The sequence below is a fragment of the Petromyzon marinus genome, chromosome 41 (assembly GCF_048934315.1).
Source record: "Petromyzon marinus isolate PM22_M1 ecotype Great Lakes invasive population chromosome 41, UKy_Petmar_22M1.pri1.0, whole genome shotgun sequence".
In the NCBI taxonomy this organism is placed as follows: domain Eukaryota; kingdom Metazoa; phylum Chordata; class Hyperoartia; order Petromyzontiformes; family Petromyzontidae; genus Petromyzon; species Petromyzon marinus.
This window is the reverse complement of record NC_133707.1, coordinates 8,551,197-8,569,453: the sequence shown is the minus strand read 5'-3', so window position 1 is coordinate 8,569,453 and position 18,257 is coordinate 8,551,197. Positions and strand designations below refer to the sequence as shown.

At 46.9% G+C, this 18,257-nt stretch overlaps 1 protein-coding gene across 1 annotated transcript in view; it reads left to right on the top strand.

Annotated features, from left to right (window-relative positions):
- LOC116951047 (uncharacterized) overlaps nt 1–18,257 on the top strand; it is a 98,249-nt gene that overhangs the window by 72,799 nt on the left and 7,193 nt on the right. Inside the window, exons 24-33 of the mRNA XM_076073353.1 lie at nt 2,903–3,021; nt 5,001–5,050; nt 5,971–6,085; nt 6,927–7,052; nt 8,303–8,476; nt 9,571–10,680; nt 11,570–11,716; nt 13,435–13,533; nt 16,173–16,231; nt 18,047–18,153. Coding sequence (XP_075929468.1) covers nt 2,903–3,021; nt 5,001–5,050; nt 5,971–6,085; nt 6,927–7,052; nt 8,303–8,476; nt 9,571–10,680; nt 11,570–11,716; nt 13,435–13,533; nt 16,173–16,231; nt 18,047–18,153 — 2,106 coding nt within the window. The remainder of the gene's footprint in view (nt 1–2,902; nt 3,022–5,000; nt 5,051–5,970; nt 6,086–6,926; nt 7,053–8,302; nt 8,477–9,570; nt 10,681–11,569; nt 11,717–13,434; nt 13,534–16,172; nt 16,232–18,046; nt 18,154–18,257) is intronic.

Sequence of the window (18,257 nt, the reverse complement as noted above, 5' to 3'; positions counted from 1 at the left end):
ACTTGCCTCAAAACTCGTTCCTGTTCAGCCTGGTCTTTACTGATAAAAGGAAAATTAGTGTTACTAAATGTATAGTTGTAGATTAGCCTAATTATTGTGTTAATCACATGGTTTTAAAGTAATTTTTTAACAGAATGACAATTTCCTTACAGGGTCCTTGCTTTAAAAAAAATTGATGACGGTAAAGTGTGGGGAGGCTTTAATTCAGCAGTAGATTGATAAAGAGCTGTACATTTTTTTTCTAAAGTCTTTGTTGGGCCTGACATAGGCTCTGGAAAATCTTTTCTCACACCCACAAAGATACTCAAAACGAGGGAAAATGGCCCATCGACCCAAGCAAAGCAGTGATGGACCCACGAGCTTTCCACGGCTGCATCTTAAATCGCAGCATTGAGTTTGTCATACTGGCTATGGTCACAGCATATCGATGCTTTCAACATGAAGTCATCTTCTCCATTCAAACATCGTATTGTGACCCAGGAGATCAGGTCACCGGGGTTCCGCGGAACATTAGATAGAGTGCGTTGGAAATATAAGTGTGCTGTGCCGATTGCTGTGTCACACGCATGTACGTTGCATTCCATTGAAAACTTTGCTCTGTGTTTGTATGAAACAGCGGTGTTTCTACTCGTTTGTTTTAATTTATCCCAGAGGTTGTCATACGTTACGCTCATTGTTCAGCTACGGTGTGTTGTGCTGTGTTGTAAACTGTAGTTTTATTTATTTTTCGGAGTAAATGTGTTGGGGTTTTCTTTTTATATGAGTTCATACATTTCACCTGCTGTTTGTCCCCTGTGTTAGTTCACTTCGCACACCATAGTCACGTCGGTTTTTGACATGCAAGCTCGAAATGATGCTACGTACGTGACTGATTTCCTGTAGCCTTGTTCACAGCTGCGATTGATACGATTCAAGAACTTAGTTGTCTAAACCTCATTGGCTGCTCTTTTACGTAACCCAAGGGGACTGGTAAGTCGTGTTAAACTCACCGACTGGCATTCAGTATCACGTGAAGGCAATCATAACGGATCACGTTGTAAATGTACATTTCAAGTTTCATGTTGTATTAAAAACACTTTGTATAACCATATTAAAGCTATCCACTGCGCAGATTTCGAAGAGCAAATGTACAGCCTAAACTCGTGAAACACAAACGCACGTCTGATGGCAATAAATGCAGGTCGTGTTACTTTGGGAGCACTTTATTTCATATTAACCGGTAAGGAAGGTCAGCAGGATTTGGGTTTACGACCCCGCCGCCAGAAGGGACGACGGCCGGCGGTCGAGACTAACGACGGAGTGGCAGCCAATGGGAGGGAAACGCGCCCCCGAGAGAGAGGACGTCCATGGCAGAGACGGAGCAAAGGGGCGTTCGGGGGAGGGGTCGCTCGTGTGGAGGAGCTAGACGGTGCATCACGAGACCGTGAGAGATGCCGATGACTTGGTTGAGCCTTTCGTCCAAAGAGTAGGCGGCTCAAGGCTGAGCGTAAACTACAACTGAACTAACGAGAAATGGGCAATTGTACTCGCTGACAGACGGTGATGCATCTTTCCATTGACAGGCCTTGATAGCTACAGTCTGCAGCATCGAAGTTTTTGCCCATCCATCCCCCCCCCCCCCCCCCAAGGGATCACCGGTGTGTGATACCCAATTTACAGACTTCCAAAGAGACCTGCGAGCAGTGCTCATCGGTGATTCATACCCAACCATTAATGCTGTTGTCACAAACTTGATTTGAAGCTTTCGTGACTGCAAGAAATTACTATTTTGTTCTTTCGGTAAAGTCACGTAGAAAGGAAATAAATTAAATAATAGAATACGACGTTTCTATTGCAACACAAGCAATCGTCATCAGGTAGAACTAACAGTTTGACTTTTGGATGGAAAGACATACTTTGTTACCCGGCGTATTAGCTTGCTGCTAAAAGTGCTCAGATCCCACGTGCTAAGACGCTGGGTTCCCAAGGTGCATTACGCACTTGGCAATGGCATTTACTCCCGCGACCATTGTCATTCTCAGGTATGAATTGCGTGTGCCAAACTCTCAATCTGATTACGTGCACCTCAGTAGGCTTCCTGCAATAGAGCGAGGGACGCCCTCCGGACACATTAGAATGCGGCTTGGGTTCTACGTTAACACACTGGAGAGCGTGAACTGTGGGAGCCACGGCGGCGGCAATGGGTGCCCATTAATTTGGTGAAGTAGCGAGAAGCCCTTTGGGACAAACTTAGCAACGCCGCTCGCTTTGCCAAAGTTTCACTCGGTGCGGCAGTAATGAAGAGAGGGGTTGTGCCAACGTTACGTGGGCACAGCCAAGGCAGGACTCACTGGGACATTTGTCACCTGTCACAGAGAGACGCCATGCATTTGACGTGGTAAGTGGGGCTGCGTGTGTAAGGTGTAGTCGGGAAGAGTGAATAACAGGGCAGTTGTAATGTAAACACGTGCATTGTTCTCTGTGCACATATTCCGATTATATTCACATACATCCTTGAATCGAATCGCAAACAGGAATCTTGACAGTTCATAAAATTACTGACGAAGTTAGTTATCTCATGCCATGTATTTGTTGTGCAGAGAAACATTTCAAATGTGTGATGTAAACCGTGACATGTAGAGCATCTGGGTCTCTCTGCGTTTTGGCATGGAGATGTATGACACACACACACACATGGAACGTGTGACAGACACACTAATGACATGTTGTAAAACACCCTGGCCATGCCATTAGTGTGTGCGTCACATCTCTACTGTGCCACCACACTAACGGCGTGGTCACAGGGTGATTTAGAACCGTGCCGTGAGTGCCACACGTCCCGTGCCCATGCCGCGTGAACACCACCCCTCCCTCCTTGTCTGCCGTTGATGCCGCTCTCTGCCACCCACCCTGCGTTGCGCAGACTCTGATCTCGCTCGGCCACACTCGGCCCAGAGCTTCAGCTACGGCACCAGCAGCAGCAACGCCTTCCTTGACCGCCGGGGCACGCCAGAAGATCTGATGCGTCGGCACAGCAGGGAGGTGAGGACTCGGCAGCTAGTTGATTGTCAGGTTGCATGTGGTCAGCTACAGTGTGGGTACTCCCCGGCCTCTTCCAACACGTCTGGCCAGCATGGAAGAGGAGGCCAAATCGGGGTGGCGAGGTGTTAACTACCTCGCCTGGTACACTGGAGGTCGTGGGTTCGATCCCAATCCTGACACCTGTATATTTGGAGTTTGGGTGTTCTCCCCGTGGCCGTGTGGATTTTCTCCGGGTCCTCAGGTTTTTCCCTCCACATTTAGAAATGTGCGTTTAGCGTTTAAGAGTATTTGGCTGCTATAAATGTCCACATGATATAAGCCACGTCGTTGAGCTATCATTTGTGGTCAGGACGCTTCTGAAAAAGAGCTACATAGCTCAGTGGGGGGCCTTAACTGATTAAATAGAAAATGGTTTAATTTTAGCTTATATGAGTGCCGCCCCGTTCATTGCTCCAGGAAGACGCTCTCTCCCTATGACGATCAAAGTTCACCAACGGCCAACGTCACCTCGTGAGGAGGGTGCGGAGGTTTTGCTGCCGTTCTGCCCGCATGCCCCTCTCGGCTCGGGACGCAGCAGCAGCAGGCTTTAATAAGTCCGTGCCGTCGAAGGCACCCCAAAGTTTAGACCTGAGACGCACTTGCGGCTGAACGGGCCACACACTCATCTCGTACCACGAGGACCACCTTTGTACACATCTAAGTTTAACTTCTTTCGCACCGTATGTAGCCAACCGTGCTAATCGGAGGTGCACGCCGCATCACCAGGTAAGGCCCACCCTGGCCACAAATGACAGCTCAACGAAGTGGCTTATCACGTGTAAATCTATAGCAGCCAAACACTCTAAATTGCACATCGATTCTAAATGTGGAGGGAAAAACCGGAGGGCCTGAAGAAAAATCCACGTGACAACGGGGAGAGAGACGTGCAAACTCCAAATGTACAGGCGTCAAGGTCGGGATCGAACCCACAACCTTCTGTAGAGTTAACATCTTATGATAATCGTATGCAAGACGTATACCTGATATACCTCCTGGATACCTCCTGTATACCAGGTAAGGTATGTATGGATGTTGACCTTATTTCACACCGTGCGTATCCAACCGTGCTAATCGGAAGTGTGGGGGGAAGGACAGCACACTAAACACAAAAAGCAGTTCTAAAGAAATATTTTTGTTAATCTAGATTTAAAAGTGCATAGCTCCAATGGCTTACTAATATCGGAAGGAAGACCATTCCATATGGCCGCAGAAGCGCGTCTGAAATCGCGCGATGCAGTGGCCGGCTTTGTTCGAATGGCCAGCCAAAAGCCGCTGTGAGAATGCCCGGAATGCACTTTGATTTAAACCAGATATTTACCTACCGTATCTAAAATTATCCGAGTGTTTTTCAAAGTTTGAGTTACGAGCATTATTGCAAATACGTGTTGGTGGTGTCCGTGCTTTTTCTCATCAAGACAAGTGGGAGACTTTACTGCTTAGCATGTTGAACTTTGAAAACATGCACAAGACGCTTCACTGCACTGTTAAAACTGTTAATTTACGATGCATCAAAGGTCACGCTGATACATACGCTCATTGTGTGTATATGAATACAAATAATGGTGATAACGCATTGGCAGTGGTGCAAAAACACACGTAACATCAGCACATTCGTTATTAGCACTGCCCTAAATAGAATGCATTACCTTTTTCGTGTTGCACACTGAATACGCTATTGTTTGAGAATCACTATTATATGCATTCATTATATATTCTAAGCTCAGGCAAAGCACAGTCTTGTTTTTATATGGTTGAAGCTGAACATTTCTCGTTTGGCAAACAGGCTTCCATGCATATTGTGGGCTCTTGGGGGGTGTGATCTAAGTTGATTGAAATCCTTTCACTCGATTCTAGCAATGTCCGACTAAGTAACGCATGTTACAAAAATGCCGTCGTGTAGGAATGCGTTTCACCAACACTTGTTCCCTTCTGTGTTTCAGATGCGACAGCCAGCGAGAGCAAAGTATGACTTCAAAGCTCAAACACAAAGGTGCAGCAAAGAGACGCACGAGTGTATTTATTAAACTGTGTTATAATTTAAGAGCCCCATGCAAATCATTCAGAACAGCTGTAGTTAATGCTTTTTAGTGTGTGAGTGTATTAGTGGCTTTGTGTGTGATTGTTCATGAATGTTCTCTGCATATGGGGGTCTGTGTTCTGGTACGTATTGGTCGGTGTGTGCATACGATATATGTGCGTATTTGTGTGTACATGTAAATATGTGGCTTTTTGTTGTTTATTCACATCTAATTATCTTATTCTTAGTTTTTTCGGTAAAGTCACGTTGAAGAGAAACAACAAAATAACAAAATATAAAAAAAAATGCAAACCGACACACCTGATGATGACCGTTTGAGTTATGGTCGAAACGTCGTGAGAATTTTTTATTGTTTTATATATATTTTGTTATTTTGTTGTTTCTCTTCAACGTGACTTTACCGAAAAAACTAAGAATATGAATTACTGCAGTCACGAAAGCTTTAAATCAAAATCTAATTATCTGTTTTAAAAGCTATTTATTTGGTGCATAATTGATTATTGGCTCAGGCCATGTAATGATCCGATTAAATCAATGCCATTAATATCCCTCCACCACCTGACACAGCCAAACAAATAAATTGTCACTTGTTTGAGTAATGAACAACACACCAATTATATTATTAATTCATTGCAGAACAGTCCTCACAAACAAATTTCGCAACTAGATATGACATCTCATTGGAAACTGCATCAGACGTTGTCAGGACAAGATCCAGAAAGTCAGAGCAACAATCCATGAAGTCAGAGGAACAATCCAGGAAGCCAGAATCAACATACATCCAACAGATCTTTATTTTTGGATCTTTTTTGTTTGCCCGTGCTGTTGCAATTGCCGTTTTTGTTACGAAAACATCGTGTATTTCTTTGCAGGGAGCTCTCATTCCAGAAGGGAGACATCGTGTATGTGACTCGCAAGATCGACAAGAACTGGATTGAGGGGGAGCGCCACGGAAGAGTGGGCATCTGCCCGGCGTCATATCTGGAAGTGAGTTTCCATGTGCACATCTTAAGAGCTCTTCGTTCCCATTGGGACAGCCAATTGTGGTTGACTCGAGTTGGCGTGCCTCATGCCTCCTCGGACTCGAGTTGAAGCGAAAAAAAAAGTGGCGTGAGTATGATGGAGTAATGTTATTTTTTTAATTAATCAGGAAGGGCCCAATAGTGGCGAGATGTTAACTGCTGCACTTGGTATACAGGAGATCGTGGGTTCCATTCTGACCCTTACGCCCGTATAATTTGAGTTTGCATGTTCTCCCTGTGATCGAGTGGATTTTTCTCCAGGTCCTCTCCACATTTGGAAAAATGCATTTAGAGTATTTGGCTGCAACTATGCATTTCCACATGATAAGCCACTTCATTGAGCTATCATTTGTGGCTAGGACGCTTCTGAAACAGAGCTATATAGCTAAGTAGGCCTTACCTGGTAAAATAAAATAGTTTATAGTTTAGATATTCGCGGTTGTGCTGTGTAGCCCTCCAATGGGTTTTTGGGTCATACCGTATAAATTCAGTTCGTAAAGAATGTCCCGGCACGTGAAGCGAAATCGTGAAGACGTCGCGCGGAACAATACAAAAACAATTTGAGTTCAGACTCAGGTTTCGCGGCTCATGTATACGTGATATAATTGTGTGATCGTCGCCATGGTGGTGACTTGTGGGTAAAACCAAAGTGCCTTAGCTCAGTTTGGTGGGGACAAGAGCATGACGACTTTGTTTGACAGCAGAATTGGGAAGCAATTGTTCTTCCACCCAACCGAATAAAACATACTCGAGCAACTCGGGATGACAAGCAGCGAGCGTTCGTCACTGTTGCGTTTCCGATGCAGATGCTGCCACCCACCGAGAAGCCACAGCCCATGAGACAGCCGCCGATCCAGGTGCTGGAGTACGGTGAGGCGGTCGCTCGCTACAACTTCAATGCCGACACAAACCTGGAGATGTCCTTCCGCAAGGTGGGGACCGACAGTACACGTCCCGGAAATGCATTTTGTTCTGTGGCCACATGATTTCTGTGGCCATGAGTTAGGCCCAGATGATTGCTACGACAGTAGAACCCCCTTAACAACCACCCCTGTTAACATCTAATTCCTTAACGACGGGCCTCCATAGAGCCCAATGTGTTCTGTAGTAGTGTATAGTGTACTGTATCGTAGTGTATAGTAGTGTATAGTGTAGTGTATAGTAGTGTAGAGTAGAACCCCTCTTAACGACCACCCCTGTTAACGACGAATCGCTTAACGACGGGTCTCCATAGTATAGTGTACTGTATCGTAGTGTATAGTAGTGTATAGTGTAGTGTATAGTAGTGTAGAGTAGAACCCCTCTTAACGACCACCCCTGTTAACGACGAATCGCTTAACGACGGGTCTCCATAGAGCCCAATGTGTTCGCTTACCGAACATTCCCCTGTTCACGGCTGGCTGTTGTAAATATGAATTAATGCATTGATTAACTGTGTTTATTTTCATATTATGTGTTTATAATGTTAGTATCTTTATGTATTAATATCCATTATTTAAATATTATAAAGTACGTTTTGGGGGTGAAAAGGGGTGACTTTCGATGATATTGGAACCAATTAAGCCTTTAACATGTAATTCCTATACTCGCTGAATGACCAATTCGCTTGACAACCGGTTTTGTGTAACCAATTACCGTCGTTAAGATGGGTTCTGCTGTATAAAGCAACATATATATGTGTGTGGCCTAGTAAATTACAATACAAAGGAAATAGTTTTCCAGCACTGCAAGAGTAGGAGTCGTACAAATCTGTGTGATCCACCACCTCTCACCTCCAAATGCTGGATCAGAGGCATGCATCACCACACCTGGCAAAGCATATATTCTTGTAATCATTTTCTGCAGGTCTATCCTGATCATTCTATCGCAGAGCAGTGAGCACTTTTTTGTTAGGACCATACAGTGGGGGCAGCAGTTGCTACATTGCAGTACAACTGATATGCTTCATTTGCAGAGCTGGAATTTGGCCAAATTAATTGAACAACCAAATTTAATATAATAGTCATTATGCAGTCGATGCTGACCACGCTGAGACCATCAACTCACTTGCTCGTGAGAATCCAGTTTAATCACAGGCCGCTTGCTTGGTGTCAGATATCTCGGCGCTCTCAGCTCAGCGTTCTGACCTCTGTGAACCCACCTGGCCACCCCCTCCTGCTGTGCCACTTGGGGTTTCCCGCAGGGGGAGTGCATCACTCTGATCCGCCGCGTCGACGAGAACTGGTACGAGGGTCGCGTGCCCGGCACCAATCGCCAGGGCATCTTCCCGGTCTCCTACATCGACGTGGTCAAGCGGCCACGCGTCAAGAACGGCGTGGAGTACCCAGACCCTCCACCGCCAGCGCAGCGAGCGCAGGTGAGCGCTCCAAACCACAACTCCTCCATTCGGATCGAACGGCGCCACTCGGCCATCAACCAAGTCCAGTGGACATTCATCAAAGCCATTCATATTAAAAAATCTGAATTTTTGATTTTGTCACAGCTGCTGAGCAAAGGCTGAAAATGGCAAGTGGCCAACAGGGCCTAATATACGTTTCTTGAATTTAGAAAGATTCACGCAATCAATCTTTATTTTACATGCCAATATCGGCGTCAATAAAGTAGGCATTTAGTGCGCAAAATAAAGTGCAAGATTGGGAAAAGAGACTATCGGAGGGAATTCCAAAGTTGAGCAGTGTGACAACAGAAGTAGAAAGAGGAGTGTTTTGTCCTGCAGGATGCTTCACAAACGGCAAAGCCCTGGCATTGGAAGAAGTAAGGAAGTACATTTCATATTTGTGCCATTCTTATAGCACAGAGGTTGTCACGAAGGTGCTATGTTTACACCCTCTAAGTTTTAGAGAAAATTTTGCACATTCATGGACTACTTTGCAGCCAGGCAGGCTATTGTTGACATATCCTTGTCACACACTCGATTTTTGAGATGTAAATCACTTCCAAGTCCGGATGTGTAGTGAGACCTCACTCTTGCAAGCCGTGATCATAGGTAAGACTGTTATCACGCTGTGTGGGCTAATTTCCTGATGGCTATATTGGAATGCGTGGTACTGCAGCATAGCATAAATACTGGCATCGCTTCTTCATTCATCATTTTCCTGGAATCCACTTCTGTTATTGTCCAATGAAACCTTAAATTCACCTCTTATTTTCATTCAGATTTTTCCCATGCGTATCAATTTCCTGACTTCTCCTTGCATTTTTTTCAGTTACAGTACATTTTTTCTTTAATCCTTAAACAATTCACATTACAAAAACATGTTTAAAAAAAATGTATTACCTTTAATGACCTATACACTAGCGCATTTAAGTATTTTATTCATAGTTTACCCGGCAAGTGCCCCTGTATGTGTCCTCTTTCCTTACATTTTTGTGTCGACCCTTCTCCGCCTGCCTCCCTGTGGGTTTTGTGTGTGCGCGCTCTCCCTTTTTTCATCCTTCCTTCCCGTAAAGTCGGGGCCACATCCCAAAAACCCAACCCCTCCGCCCCTCCCTTCCTCCTACCTGCCAAGCCACCCCGCCAACCCGAAAAAGGCGGCCGAGCTCCAGGCCGTCACGTCCGAGTGGATCATGCTCACGCTGGGCGTGTCGCCCCAGAACACCCCGACCCCGCCACCCCTCCCCTACCCCGACGCGTTCATTAATGAGCCCTCCGCGCTGCCCGGCACGCCCGAGCCCGCCCGCGCCTGGGACGGCGGGCGCTACCGTAGCCTGAGCCCCGTTCGCGGTCACTTTCCTCCGCCGAGCAAAGGCGACGAATTCACGCTTCGCGAGCCCGTTTCGGCCGGGGGCTACTCCGTGTCGCCCAGCAGCCCGCCCGCCATCCATGTCACGCCATCCTCTCCGCAGCAACTGACTCCTCAGCAGCTGACTCCTCGGCAAGGTCGCCCGGCATCACCTTGCAATGACGCTGCTGGTGCTGCAGCTGCTGAACAACGATCCAGGGTCATTCGCTTTTCTGACGAAGGCAGAGCCAGTGGCGTCGCAGCATCGGCAGCGGCGGCGGCGGCAGCAGCAGCAGCAGCAGAGCGATACTCCAGCACGGCCAGCTCGGCCAGCCGGCAGGCTCTGGCAAATCCGAATCAAAATCAGAACGCGCACACCAGCGGAAAGCCTCAGCAGCACTCGAACGCGGGCGGCAAGGTACCAAGCGCCACAACCAACGCCGCGAGTCACGTTGAAAGTCGGAGCGAGGTCACAAGTCGGCAGAGAATCGTCACCCCTTCCGCAGGGCATTCCCAGGACGGCGGTATTCCCGCGAGCGCCCTCCAGTCCTACTACGTGAAGCAGCCCTCTCAGCCGTGTCAGCAGAGGCCGTCGCCCGAACAGGACGCTCGCACGAAGGCAGGGCCAGCCGTCGATGCTCAGGCCCCGTCGAGCCGTAGCGGTGCACAGAAGTCCTCCTCGGAGGCCGGTCAGCAGAAGGAGGCGGCGGACTTTTGCTCGGCACAGGAGCACGCCGTGGATGGGCTCATGCAGCTCCTCATCAGGGAGGAGCACCACGAGGAGGTGAAGTCAGTCTGTTACTCTGGGAATGTGGAGGGCAGCCAGAGCCACGAGCAAGTACGTGCGAGGTTTCGTCCGGTGCCGTGCCGCGCCGTCCCCGCCCCCCCGTTTACTAACCAGGCCTGCGCTCCGTCCTCTGCTCACGAGCGCCACCTGTGCTTCTCCAAACCGCGTATTCATTACATGACATTGGGACAAGTGGTCCCTTGGGAGAGCTTGAGAGAGACCCCCCCTCTGCCTGTGGTGGCTTGAGCTCTGTGTGTGGGCTGTGACGTTGCCCCTACCGCTTGCTTTAACGCCTTGACTCCCGATACAGTTGTGGACCCCGTTTTTTGCGCTTAAGAGTGCATGTTACAATTTGTGGTGCTTTGTGTGCGTTTGATTTTTTTTGTTTACAGCATACTTGCCAAATCTCCCAAGTTTGGTGGCCGGCTGCCAATAATGTTTAAACCTATTTAGTTTATGGTTGGCGAACGTATGACTTGATTCTTACAATGCAATTGCAATGCAGTTAATTTTGATTTCTATAGCATCTAAATGCAGATGCTTCTCAAGATGCTGATGCATACTAGAGTGCTGTGCTCATTGCGACGATGCCGTCAGTTAGCCATTTGTTAAGTTTTTAGTTTTTTTTATGAAATAATGTACTCATGGTATTTGAAAATAATTTTCTAAAATCATGTGGCATTACCTTCCACCCATCCGTTGCCCACTAACCTGAGCTACACTAAACTTGTAACTTCACGTTTTGAGTTCTTGTGCATGAGACGTGAGGTCGAATGACAAACGGTCGCAACTCAAAAGACCTCCAAATGCTACGGAAGATGTTTTTTTCACTGTCAAGTGTTTCTTTGGAACTTCTCAGCGAGTGTTATCACGTAACCAATCCTGTGGGTTTTGTCTGCGCGTGCGTGCGTGCGTGTGTCTCCTTCCGTCTCTTCTGAAGGCCCTCCATGCTGGCACGGGATCCCACCCTCTGTCCACTCACTCCTCCACGTCCCCGTGTGTCTCCTCACACCCCCCACCCCCTCCACCTGCCCACACTGGCGTCAGACTATCACAGAAAAGTGAATTTAGACCGGCCAGGGTCAAGGTACCAGTTTCTGGCCTTCTCCACACCCTGGTGGACAGAAAAGAATTTGCTTTGATACCAATTAACACAGGTCAGGTCCAGGTCTTAGCAATGACAACGTTTTATCATTATTGATATACCACAGTACGTTTATACATACAGTATCAGATTTTTTTTATGTGTATATGTTTCGACTTATTATGAAGCTAAATAAACAGGCCCCCTTTCCGATGTGTTTTCGGGTCGCACCGCATGTTCCACGGCATGATGTCCGACGTTTCGCTCCACTTGCCGGAAGCTTCTTTTGAATTAGCTTCTGAATAAGAAGCTCCCAGATGATCAGCAGCTCCCAACACATTAAAGCGAAACGCCCAACATCATGCCAATACAACACGCAGTACAACCCATTGTAGTAAAACGAACCGGGCATCAGTCTGGTTTTTATGATCAACTTCTCTCGTGGGGTTAAGCTCATGCTGAGACCTGCGCAGGACCCAATTAATCCCCTCCTCCTCCTCCCTGCCTTTGCAGAAAATGGAACAATCCCTTGTCAAACATCACGTGTTGCGATTGTTTTTAGAGTGTTCCATTTTCGACTTGAATAACAGTGTGAATACTTGTGCATAATCACGCTTAATAATATATGCATGCAGAGACATGCCAATGCACTCACGTACTCATGCACACCTCCTACCACTCAATTGCACACTCACAACCCATACGCACACCTCCTCCCTCTCATTTACGCACTCAACAATTGGACGTTTTATTGCCTTGTGACAATACAAATCAATAACCATTTTTTGTTGTTGTTGATGCTTGCATTGTTGTTTTACACAACCTATTAACTGCAAAGTGTTGTTCAAGAAAAGCCGGCTTGAACTAAACCTGTAAGATGTTGCTTTTGTGTTCGACCTCAGAGTGCAGCATATCCGTTGCTTTTGCTGTAACCTGCATTTCTGTGCGTCCTTACCTCAAGGTTCTTAAAATCTAACGGTGTGTTTGTCATGATTATCAAGCTTGACCAGGCTGCTGCATTAACCCTTACAGGGGCGTTACTCGATGTGAGTGTTCGGTTCGGTTTGATGCTTGATGTCTGTATAGGTGCTGAGTCAATTCCATCGCTCCCTAGGCGTTGACATGCCAGAGATGGAGGGGGCTTTGAACATGCAATGCCAATCTGCAGTCGGCTTTTTAACGAGCACAGGCTGACGTGGTGGGATTGTACCTGCAAGAGCTGTGCTCATATTAGGATCACTGTACAGTTTCAGGATCACCCCGTTCTGTAGTGTGTCCAAGTTCATTACGGCACATGGGTCACGTTCACTGTATTTATGGTTGGCTTGATCCAAAGGCATAAAGAAAGTGAAGCAGGCAATGGTATTTCCCGTAGAGTTATCACATCATCCAGTTAGCATTCTCTAAATGTTTTATATATACTTGTGTGCGTGTGTTATGAAAGATGCTGTCAAGTTGATTTGTGACTTTATAACCAGGGACGAGCCCTCACCCAAAAAAAATATGTAAATTGAGAAAAATCTCATAGTAGATTTTTGTAAGCAGGTGCTTTTCCTGTATCAGCACGCTTTTGCGCCCGGAAAAAAAGCCAAAATGAAACCAGGTTGACGGACGTGGAAGCAAGTTGGTGACCGATGGTTATTTTCCCCGAGACGTTAACCCGGCTCTCTGTGCACTCCGTTCCACGGCTGTCATTTCCATGTGTCCGCGTCGCCGCGCAGTCGGAGAGCATGGTGACGGGGAAACCGCCGCTGAGCCCCGTGGCGTCGCGCCGATCCACTGACTCGCCGGTCCGCGGACGCGCCGGCTCCCCCGGACGGGTAAGCTGCCGCTCCCGCCTGCCTCCACAAAGATTCCCGCCCCCTCTTGTATACCCTGAACAGACTTGGGGTTAAGTGCCGTTAGCGAGCACCTATGAAGGCCGGCATGGCACACGATGGGGTGGGTGGCCAGCACCACACGCCTTTGTCACCCCAGTGGCGATGTTCACACACCTCACCAAGTACTCATTTCAGGCTGAATCAACCTAGGGGAGGCCCTGGACCGATTCAAACAATCGTCACTGGTGTGGGCCGTGAGCGGGAATTGAGCTGGAGTCGCCGGGCTCGTCGCGCAGTGCACTAACAGTTGCACTACCGCTCCAGCCAACAGAGATCTCAAAGCCATAGGCAGCCAATGAACATTTAATTCGTGAAATAAAATGTTTCGGGGGAGTTTAAATCCATCTTTTTGGTGAAATAAATGAAATGATTATTTAAAATTATTTAAATTCACGTTCAAACAAGAGAGCGCGAGGTCGCCAATAGCGGAGCTCGCGTTAAGCTGACGCACTCAAGGGTACGGCTTCACCCATTGTCGCAGTCTTCCCAGATCGTGGTGACCTTGCACTCTCTTGTCTTTGAACATTAATCGTGTAAATAAATTAACTTGTATACTTTTTTTGTGAAACAATTCAATGAATTCAATGTAGTTGGTCTTTTTTCATTTACATAACATGTTATTAAGATAACTCCGGGGTTATCAGCACCTGAGTGTATTAAAAATGTCTTTGGCATCCTCCACAACCGATTCACTAGGCAGCAGTTTCTCTTAAGCCTCGCAGCCACCGGCACTGTGCTTGTGTCTTGAGTTAAATGTGCAGAGGCAGAAGGGATGTAGCGTGATCGGCATGGGCCCTGATGCCAGGAATGAAATGTGGCCCCAAATAAAAATTGTCCTCCCTCTTCGGAGTATGACGCCTGGGCTCCCCCTTGGCCCGTGGTCCCCGGTGCAGTTACACCGCCTGCACACTCTTATAGCTGCGCCGCTGAGCGAGGGTTTCCCACTGTGTGCTGCAGCTGCTCGTAACATTGTGGGCTTTTGTGCCCATCCTTTAATTAGCCAGGCCCAACTCTACATAGCTTTTGACATTTGCCGGTATCGGCCTCATTGTTCACGGTACTCAAGGCAATGCGGGAGCTGCGTGTTAGCCAGTTTGACTTTTGTGAAAACAAATTAAACTGTAGCCTACTTCAAAGAATGTGTAATGTATGAATCACTGCTGTGTATTTAATTTGCTTTGATCACTTATTGTTTTGAAGTGCTGTATATTCACCTGTTTCACCTGATTTAACTTTTGACACCGGTGACATATTTGTTCGAGGAATTGTATCTTTCACAATGACACTATCCCTGTGAAAGAAAGAGAAAAAAACCCATCCTTTTTTTTATTTTGCTCTCCGATTTATTTTTTGACGTGTTTTATTTTAAAAGAAACTCTTCCTCTATACGCACGTAACATCACTTGTTCGCCAGCTCCCTTCACCTGCCACCCACGTGTAACTTCAAAAACCTCGCGAGCGTGTATTGCTTCTTCCCTTGAGTTGTTGCCTTTCCTCTTCTTTCTTATTTTTCTTCTTCACGATTTTTCACACAATTCCACACTGTGGCAGCAGAATGTCCAAGGTGATTTGAGTTCATCACCAGAGCTCACAGAGTGTGAACAGAGCTATGTGGTAAGCGAAAATGCTTACTAACCCAGCCAGCATGCGCTGTAAATAAGGACATTTTACAGCGACGCCGATTGACTGAAAATAATGTTCGTCTTTTAAGCGGTCTGCATTTGACTGCAGATTTGATGTAGATCAACTAATTGGTTTACACTTGATACTCTTGGTAACATTTATATTCAAAATGTACTTGAACGCATCAACACAGCTTTATATATATATTAAATGACAGTCTCATTAATATATAATGTTTAACTGATTATAAATTGTAACATTCAAACAACCGTTGATACATTTGTTCACGCAATTTTCAATGCTTCACCAATCAGCATTTATTTAGAAAAATATAACGTTGAACCGATTTTTGCATTGCCACACTCAATTGACATATTTATCTGTAATCCAGCACACCCACTCAACATAAACTAAGACAAACTCTTTTCCCCCTCTCTCTCTCGCGCCCATGCTTTACCACGCTCGCTGTGCACCATGGCCTCCTCCTCATTCACGCCATCTCCGGAATCTATCACACGCCCCCTCCTCCTCTCTCTGCCTCTCTCGTGATCACTCTGCCGAATGTCTCGCCGACTGTGCCCCATCACTTCTCCATCCATTCTCTGCTTCGTCTCTCGCCCGCGACGCAACAACAACGACGACGACGACGACGACGACGAACCGACGCGACGACCGGTGACGACGGCTTTCGCGCTGGGGGGGCGGGGGGGGGGGCGCACCCTTCTCCCCTCCGCAGCGTGCCATTGCCCGTGAGATTTTGGACGTAGCGGAGAGCGCCGTGCTTCGCTGCGTCCCAACTTACTGCGAGCGCACACCGCTGCTGGCGGTTTCGACACCGGCGGAGGCGGCGGAGGCGGTGGAGGCGGTGGCGGCGGTGGCGGCGGTGGCGGCAGAGACCGCTCCTGCCGCCAATCGCCATTCTCACCGTAAAAAAACCCTGTCCCGTCATTCCCCAGCAGCAGCAAGGACCCGGATCACAGACAATCCACGACAGCTTTTACACTGCTGCCGAACCGTGAGTCCTAGCCCACCTTGTCAGTTTCCCCTTTTAAATGCAGTACAAGCAGCTGTGCTGGATAACAGGATGGCGTGTGTGGCAAAATGAGTGTGCCCAGAGATGTGCCTTATCCGATCAGAACTTGGAGGTTAAGCTGAGTTGAGCTTGGTTAGTACTTGGATTGGTGACCACCAGGGCTTGCCCATTATTATAGGCTGAGAAGTGGCCAGGAGACTGCAGTATTAAGTTTTACCCCTTCATGTACATGGTGGGTTTCCCTTGATGTTCATATTTTGAATTGGCCCAACATCACATGACAGGACCCTCCTGAAAGAGTCTTGAGACTTTCCTGGGTAAATAAATTGCATTTTTAAGTAATGTGCTCTTTAATATACAGGTAGTCCCCGAGTTACGATGGTCCGACTTACGATATTTCGATCTTACGATGGCGATAGCGATACGACAAAATTGCCATCAACAACCTAACATCGTTCAAGTATGCAGACGACGGACAGAATCTTGGTGAGTACAGTAGAATATGATACGTTACGATACGTTCAATGCATGTTTGATACATAGCTTTAGCGATTTCATTTTAGGGTTACCACTATATGATACGTTCAATGCATGTTTAAAGTTTTTATAGCAGATAGGATTGTTTCCTGAAAAAAACTTTCTATTAAATTGCAGTTCATTTAGGTAGGCTAAGAATTTACCTTGTTTTTTTACTTTACATTTTACTGTGCAATGCAGTATTGTAATTAATACATACATATAGTATATAGTTTATACAGTACGGTACTGTAAATTGCTCTGTTTTGCTAAGTTTTCACCATTCTTTAAGACTCCTGGGTAGGCTAGGCCATCTTCGACTTACGATATTTTTGACTTACGATGGGGTCGTCGTAAAATATCTCCATCGTAAGTAGAGGACTACTTGTGGTTGTATTGTTGCGTACGTTTTCAAAATCCTTTCCCAACCAAGCTCATATTCTGGTTCTTGCCTTTGATTCAAGCGGAGGGCACTGGCAGTGGCCATGGCAACCACGTTACCAGTGATTTCCATACAGATCGTTTAATTATGGTGACTCATTGAATGTCCCATTAAATTTAGATAATTATGACTCTGAATTAATGGCTCACATTTAACAATAATGTCAACTTGGAATGCGCCGCACAGTATTCGCTCACTCTCGTAGACAGGGAGGCTCAGAGGTGAACGGAATCACAGACAAGTGGGGAAGGCAGCCACGTGGTGAGCTGGCACCAACCGTTGCACAAGCCCTGCGTTCCACTATATATGAAGGCGTTATGAGCCAAATAATGATTGCTTACATGTGGGAGGAAACTGGATCACCTGGAGAAACCCACGCATGCAAGGGGGAAACACTCTATCCCATACAGAAGGAACAAGTGGAGTCTGCATCTTTGCTGTACCGCCTCCCCCCCCCCCCCCAGCAAGCCAGGGTATGACACCTCTTCGACGCCCATGGGAAGGGAGTTTTGCAAAAAATGTTGCAATCCCACCAACCTTCGCCTCCGCAGTGCTGGATTAGAGGCGTGCACCACCACTGGCCACGTTTGATGAGATAGTACTTGCACGAGAATAAATTAACTTGGGGTGGAATGATTCACCATCCTCCCCCCAGTGGTGTGACAGATTATCGAGATTTCAGGGGCGTAGTTCAATTATTTTATTATTCTTGACTTTATAAAACTGCACTTAATGTTATGTATGTACATTGAACTTCTTTCGCACCGTACGTAGCCAACCGTGTTAATCGGAGGTGCACGCCACATCGTCCCTGTCCCCCACCCTGTTTCCCGCGTCAGGTTCCAAGCCATGTACAACTACCGGCCGCAGAACAAGGATGAGATTGAGCTGACGGAGGGCGATATTGTGGACGTCATTGAGAAGTGTGATGACGGGTGGTATGTAGGTACGTCGGGAGTAAACACACCTTGGTGAACATTCAAGTTTGCAAAGAGCCACATGTAATGCAGTAAACATGTACCAGTGATACATCGATGTACGAATATTCAA